This window comes from Gouania willdenowi, chromosome 21 (assembly GCF_900634775.1).
Source record: "Gouania willdenowi chromosome 21, fGouWil2.1, whole genome shotgun sequence".
Taxonomy (NCBI): domain Eukaryota; kingdom Metazoa; phylum Chordata; class Actinopteri; order Blenniiformes; family Gobiesocidae; genus Gouania; species Gouania willdenowi.
In genome coordinates, this window is record NC_041064.1 from 3,916,913 (window position 1) to 3,924,614 (window position 7,702).

Below are 7,702 nucleotides of genomic sequence, written 5' to 3' on the forward strand. Positions count from 1 at the left end.
ACAGGTTAGACATGGTCAGACTTTATTGATCACCTACGGATTAAAGAAAGTAAAACCAAATCACAAAAAAGGTTTCACTTTAATCCACGTACTCTTTGTTTATTTGTTATTTTCATTTGGTTTTAAAACGGAATAACCAAAGAACGGTGTGGTTATTTTTATTTTTTTACTGTTAACATGTCAGACTTTTTGCAGCTCACTAGTGAACGAGTTTGTGTTTTTGAGATCTTTGACATGAAGAATGCATCGGCTAGTAAGGATGTTGACAACTTCACCTTCTGCAGCTTTGCAAGCGCTCCTCTGACTGAAAGACTCCAGTTTAACATATCAAACATGTGGTCAGACTGGTATTCAACCAGTATGTGGAGGAAAAACAGAATGAAATTATTTTATTATCCACAGTATAAACGTAACCTACAAAGGAACTAAAAAAAAATACCTTTCCTTGTCTTTGCTGCCACCTGTTGGTATGACGCGGTAGTGCCTGTGTGTGTGTGTTCATTGATGTGTCTGCGTGTCCTGAGTCACGTGATTATATTTCTGCCTGGAAACTGCTGGCGTCGCTGCTCTAGATGTTTTTACAGTAGAACAGGATGAAAACACAAAGCTTACACAGTTGGAGCTGATGGTTAAAAAGCAGCTGCAGAAATGCCTCAAACATCACAAATTAATATTCCTGACTTCTACTATCAGTCCTGATTTTTGTTAAGTTAATTAGTCAACAATAATCACTCATTATTTTTCTGTGCAGATTTAGATAGACGGGATATTTAGGAGCATAGATCTGGTCCGACAGCTGAACACAATCATCCTGAGAGTTGGTTGGTTAAAAAGGAAAACGAGCGTCTGCTTTTCTTTACGATTTGTTTCCTCCTAAATTTAGCTTTAAAATAGTGAAATTGTGAATGAAGCACATTTTAAAAACAGCAACACCTTTTTTCAAAAATCAGGCAACCTGTTTTAGTTCACTTAGCCTTTAAAATTACAATAGCCAAGCCAAGAGTAAATTAAAGCATATGTAACACCCTCAAAATCACCAAAAGATAAAAAATAACGCATAAAACTTTCACTCATAGTATGTCTCTGCTCTGCAGGGCGGAGCATTTAACAGAAGACCTGAAACCTTGTGTTCTAAAGACGTCAGCAGAGTGTGTGGCTGAAGGCTCCACCCTAAAGGTAAGAAAATATAATAAATTCTTTTATATTTTCCAGATTTGTATGTATCTGTTTTAATATTTACTATTAAGGAGTAACAAAACCCTAAGGTTTTGGCTGGAAACTCAAAAAATGCCTTGGGCGGGACTTCTGGAGCATTTAGGACACAGTCTATGTTCGAAGAATTGAACCAGAATCAACACGACCAAAATAATAACCAAAAGTCAGGGATTGTTGTGTTTTTTTTTTGTCAGTGATTGTGTTTGTTTTTCTCTGCAGGTTAAAGTTGAGGAGGCTGAGCAGCTAACCACCGTTGCACCGCTGTCTGACAACCTCATTGACTTCACGGATTCCACTCCAGTGGTGAGTTCTGTGTCTGGTGTAGCTTTAGCATGGTGCTGCTAACGTGGAGCTAACAGTCGTTTTATACCACTTTAATTTCAGTGGATGTTGAATTTAAAAGGTGAGATTAAGACGCAAAAACAATGTTTTTAGTATCAAACGAGATCAGAGCAAACAAAGAAATGAGACTAGTGAAGCAGGTAGGAGTGACCTGCTTTTCATTAGGGGGTGGGGGGAAATTCAATAAGTGATTAATCATAATTTTATTATTGACAATTGTGAATGGATTCTTGCATTTCTATTAGTGACACAAACTGGGTGAGTCATACTAATGTGGTAACTTCAGTGACACTATACAGTAGTGATAATACTGTGAAGTGTTTCTCAAGAGAAAAGTCAAATAATTCAGCAGCAGATTGATAAATTGGTAAATGGAATATCAATAATTGAAAGTTGAATCGATAATAGAATAGAATAGACAGCACTTTGAAAGAGCAGACAGTAAGAACAAAAATAAATACCAACACTGGATAATAGTGCAACACATAAGGCTGTAGGACATACAGAAATGAGAAAAAAACACACAAAACAACAAGGTAATAATCAAAAACCAGTTTGTAATTGAATCAAGACTTTGATAATCTAATTAATCTAATAAACCGATTAACCAGCCATACTTTTAATTAAGGTTCAGGTTTGAAGCAAAAAAAAAAAAATCAAGAGAACCGAAACAATCGGCCTAAATAAATAAATAAAAAACGCAAATAATCCAATCATTTTAATTCCAGAAAAAGAAACATTAAATTTGTAACAAAATGAAAAATTTTAAGTTCGTGATGAATCCTTCAGCCTCATATCGTGGTTTTGTTGCAGCTTCCTCCGGTGCAGACGCCCAAACCGCTCATCACTCCTCGCTGGATCATTCCCGCCGCTGCTGTGAGTCCATTGTTTTTTTTTCCTTTCTTTCTTCACCTTCTTCTTCTTCCTTTTAGTCTTCTTCACGTCCTCTAACTGTTCTGTTGCTCCATCTGTGTTACAAACTGACTTGTGTCCTCCTATAAATCAGCCTCCGGGCATCTTCACCAATGGTCTGCTGGACCTGGAGCCCCCATCTAAGGTGGCCCCTCTCCTTTCTGCAGAGGGCGGAGTGGCGGCACTAAGCCCCGCCCCTCCTCACCTCCTCTCTCATGCACGCAGCATCATCTCAACCAGGTACGTGTTTATTCTACATTTAATATCTGCAGTATATCCTAGGACATCCTCAGGTCTCAGAGCTTTTCCTGATACCTCATATCTCACTGTTATTTTTCAGAATAAAAGGACTCATGTCTTATGTTGATTAAAAAAAAATACAGTTAAATGTAACCTTGATATATCATAACCTTTAAAAATAAATAGAAAATAACAGCTTTCAACTTACCGAAGCAGCACATATTGATGACATCACATGTATTTCCGGTTTCGTCAAAATATGACATCATGTAGCGTTTTATGGCCTGAGGTCGTTCAGTCTGATAACTTTTATTTTGAAGCCTGAGGCCATTTCTTGTGACGGCGTTTGGTCTCACAAGTGACAGAGGTTTTCATGATACCTCATTCTGAAACCTGAGGATGTCCTAAAATATGTGTCAAACTCAAGGCCCGGGGTCCAAATCTGGCCCTTTGGAGCATTAAATTCGGCCCCCAGGATAAAGTCAAAATTAGACAGCGTGAATCACTGTGTAAAAATACCAAGTAATTCAGTTGTAGATATCTCAGGCCTTCCAAATGCTTTTATCACTTGATCAAAAATAGTTGAAAAATAATACTTTATTTTTCCAAAATTCTGCAATTTTATAAAAATGATTCCTAAAATGTTTCCCAAATTGAATAGAAATTGGTCACAAGCTCAAGGAAATTTCAAGATTGAATATTTTATGTAACTTCCATTACTTTACATATATTTATTAGGCAGAATAATGACACAATTGCTTGTTTTGGACTTGAGACCAAACTGGTCCATATTTGGCCCTTAAACTAAAATATGTTTGACATTAATGTCCTAAAATGTGCACCATTCTTCAGACAGAGACAATTAAAACACCTTTGATATTTAAAACCAACAGTTCCTCGTCACAACCGCCGACGGCCTCGGAGGGCGGAGCCAAACCCCCGGGTCTGCTGACCACGGAGCTCTGATGAAGAGGAGCAGCACCTCCACCTCCACTGTAGAACTAACCAGTTTTAGGAGAACAACGGAGAACGTGTTGAACTGTCTCTGTGTTCTCCTCGTGCTGACACTTTGCTCGTTTTAGTAACCACTGGATCCTGCTGCACCCAGAGCTGCTGGAAGACCCTAAAAAAGAGACACGAATGTGGCAAAGTAATGGATCACCTCAGGAGAAAAGGACCATCATGATGAAGGTTTTATTTCTAACACTTTTTAATCTTCTCACCTTTGATTTTTTTTTGTTTTTTTTAATTCAAACACATTCCTTTTTAATGGAGCTCAACCACGTCTTAAAAGCTTAAAAACGTTCACGTTTCACGACAGGTTTTATCGTCATGTACGACTTCTGATTGGTCGTTTTTTTTATTTTTTAAAGCCGTTTGGAATTTTTTAGCTTCTTTGTTGGAGTAAAAAGTCAAAGCTGTGATCAGTGGAGTGATGTAACACACTGTAGCTCTATCCCTGCCTTATGTTAATGAATGTTCTGCAGAAATCAATCTGTTAGAACTGGAGGAACACCCTGAGCGTCTTAACCTGTTGTTAGCGTTTGTTTTTCATCTTTGATCTTAATCCCCACATGTGGACACTTCGTTCTATCTGGACCAACCTACTCCGACTGTTTTTAGCAGTGACCAGTGTTCATGTGCTGTAATTTTGACCACAGAAGAAGTAGACGACGTGTAAAGAAAACGCAGAGATTTTTTTGTGTTTATTTTCTCTCTAATGCAATTTTATATAAACCTTGTTTTTTCTCTGGATCTTCATCTGATCTGGAGTCAGTAAAGCTTTGCTACAGTAGAAGTTGTTATAAAATGTGGTTGTTACATGTGATTCTGTTGTCTGTGTGATCGCTTTCTGTGCAGGAGATGGAAAAGGTAAATATTCCTTACTGTGGAGCAGGGGTCACGAGAATTCAATTCAATTCAACTTTATTTATATAGTGCAAATTACAACAAAGTCATCTCAAAGCAATTAACAAAAAATAGTCCATAGAAAGAAAGAAAGAACCCAACAAGATCCACATGAACAAGCGTTTAGCGACAGTGGGAAGAAAAAACTCCCTCTTTTTTATAGGAAGACATCTCCAGTGGAACCAGGTTCAGAGGTGGCAGCCAGAATAGGATAGAAGGATAGACCATCCGAGTGTTCCAGACAAGTTGAGCTGTGAACCAATGATCAGGAACCACCAGCTCCAGCATCAAGGCACCTGAAACAGAAAAGAGAGCCGAGGAGAAGACAGACTGCAGGAAAAGCATGACACAGTATGATACACTCGTTCCTAGTTGTTAGGTTAATATTAATAATAAACATCTTCCATGCTCTGAAATGCTACCATTACAGATGAGGTTTCATCTTTTACTGGTCGCACGTATTGATATATGGGGTGGACATCAGTGTAAATGGTGTGAAGCAGTGTGATGGGTTCAAGAAAACGCACAATTTTACCCTTTTTCTGCAAATACATCAAACTTGCCATATTTTAACCAATTTTCATCCCTTTTCTTACCATGTTTCATGCAAATCAGTTCCTTTTTGGTGTAATTTGCCATTTTTGAACTGAAAATATTCCATTTATGTGATTCGTATGGATCCGATGAGTGTTTTGTGTCGTCGTATGCCGTCTTTCTCCTGGCACGCTGGAGACTAGATCTGTTCCACACATATCTATCATCCACAAACAGATATTTCTACACGTTACTCCGCAACAAACTAATATGTGAGCGCTCGCGCTCTGGACGGACCTGCTTGGGACAAGTCATAGGAGTGGATTAGACCGGTTTAAGCTCTAGAGCTAAACACATGTCGAATCGACCACCCGCAAAACCGACTAAACTGCCAAAAAAACCAAACGACACAACTCATCACTCACTCCTAAATACACAATTCCGGCCCCTAGTGGTGAAATAACTGATGGATCTTGTGTCTATTTATTTTTGTCTAATCATCTTGAATAATATCATCAGGATAATTTAAATTAGGTTATTTTACTGTCAATGAAGTAAATCAGAACCTGCTCAGATTCAGTAAACTATTGATCCCTGAGGTGAAATATGGTAACATTAATTTATCCATCTTTATATGACATGATTATAGATGATGCAGATGGAGCAGTAAGAATAATCTGTCGTTACAATCTATAGCTACCTTTTAATTGGAGTTTACACATGGTTTCATTTTTTTTAATATTAATTTTGTTTCCTCTCAGGAGTTGAAAACCAATATTTTCTGAAAAAAATTAATGAAGTATTTCTTCAAAAAATTTGAAAAAATAATTTGGAAAACAGAATTTGGAAAGAATAAAATAAATATATTTTATAGTGTTCTATGTAAGTTGTGTTAATGTTGGTCAGTTATTTCACCCTACAATGAAAGTGGAGAAATAAAGAGTCTGATGATAAAAAATCTCATGGATCATCAAAGAAAGCTAGAGAAAAGGACTATAAAACCAGTAGCTCAGCAACACTGGTGTTAAGTAACAAAGTGAATAACTCTACAAAGGTACTTTTACTTTAACATCACAATTCTTTATATATATTTAAATATATATATATATATTTGTTTTTCACAAACCACAACTTGTGTGTTTTGCCTTGTCGTACTCTTCAGAGTGTTGGAGTTTTCTAAATGTGTTCAAATCAAAACATTTCTCTGCCTTTGGTGTTTGTATGTCTGCGTTTAATTTGTTTTTACTACATTATTCCCATTTCTGCCATTTTTACATCACACCTTTCTACCTTCAAGACATTTTCAGCACTTATAAACCCTATAAACCACTTTTCCACCACATGTCACATATGTTGACCCATTATTGTCATTTTTAAACTTTTTTCACCATATTCCATGGTTAATTTTTGCCAATTTAACCACAGTCATGATTTGTCATGCCCAATATTTGCCAGTTTAAACTAATTGTTCCTACATTGACATTTTCTGTCTGTTTTTGGCCACTGTAATTTGCAACTTTTAATCAATTTCTGTGCTTTGTAAAATCCCATTTCACCTCCATTTCTACCATTTTTGGTCCCTTTAACTCATTTTATTTGTGATTAAAACAAATAGTTACATCTTTAAAATGACTATTTACTATGGTGCAAATAGTAAACGTTCCTAGATAACAGGATATTATTCAGACGAATTAATAAATGTGGTTATCACAGATTCATAGAACATTGGACCATCATTTCATCAGTTTGGGATTTTTGGTAATATTCAAAAATATAAATTTTTTATGTGAATTACTGTATTTATTGAAATTTTTCATTATATTTCAAGTAACTGTATCCTATCAAAAAAAAATTGCTTTTATTTAAAATAATACAATAAAAAAAAAAATCACATTTCCACTAAGTTAGCGACATTATGGGAATTTTCAAAGTTGGAAACTTTCCATGGGAATTAACTCTAAAATAAATAATATAGTTGGGGAAATTATATTTTAGAATCATCTGAAATATCAACTAAAAATTACTCTAAATTTCTTGTAAATTCTAATTAATAAATCATGAAACATTTATATTTTTAAATCTTTCCCAAATGTCCCTCCAGTTAAAATTTACTGCAAATATTATGCCCCTTTTCAGCCCTAGTAAAACCAAAACAACTCTCTTAATGTCAGTAAATAAACAGATATTTGGTGTTTAAATATGTTTATTTAAACTCAACTCAAACCTTAAACTATCCATAGCATGTTATTGTAGGTTAACTTTATTTTCAATCATATGAAGGATAAAGAATGAGCCTCAGTTTAGTTTCCCAGCACAAATTCTGACAAAGTCTTGTTGATATTATTTTTGTCAAAAAACATCAACACAATGAACACCACTCAAAATATTACACTATTTTATTTATCTCGAAATATTACAGAAGTGTTTGTAATCTGATTAACAGTGTTGTGTGACGGTGTCCTCACCACAAGGTGGCAGCACCACACAGACAATAAATATATCTGTCCCTGCAGGATCTTCAAAAAGAGTTTAAAGTGTCAATATTGGAAAC

The 7,702-nt window shown here is 35.8% G+C and overlaps 1 protein-coding gene across 2 annotated transcripts in view; it reads left to right on the forward strand.

Annotated features, from left to right (window-relative positions):
• The window catches only part of epb41l5 (erythrocyte membrane protein band 4.1 like 5), a 43,800-nt gene extending 39,291 nt beyond the window's left edge, over positions 1–4,509 (forward strand). For both annotated transcript variants that reach the window (XM_028436706.1, XM_028436707.1), the window contains 5 exons: positions 1,095–1,176; positions 1,435–1,518; positions 2,371–2,433; positions 2,564–2,709; positions 3,603–4,509. In XM_028436706.1, coding sequence (XP_028292507.1) covers positions 1,095–1,176; positions 1,435–1,518; positions 2,371–2,433; positions 2,564–2,709; positions 3,603–3,675 — 448 coding nt within the window. In that variant the 3' untranslated portion in view covers positions 3,676–4,509. The remainder of the gene's footprint in view (positions 1–1,094; positions 1,177–1,434; positions 1,519–2,370; positions 2,434–2,563; positions 2,710–3,602) is intronic.
• The last annotated feature ends 3,193 nt before the right edge of the window (positions 4,510–7,702 follow it).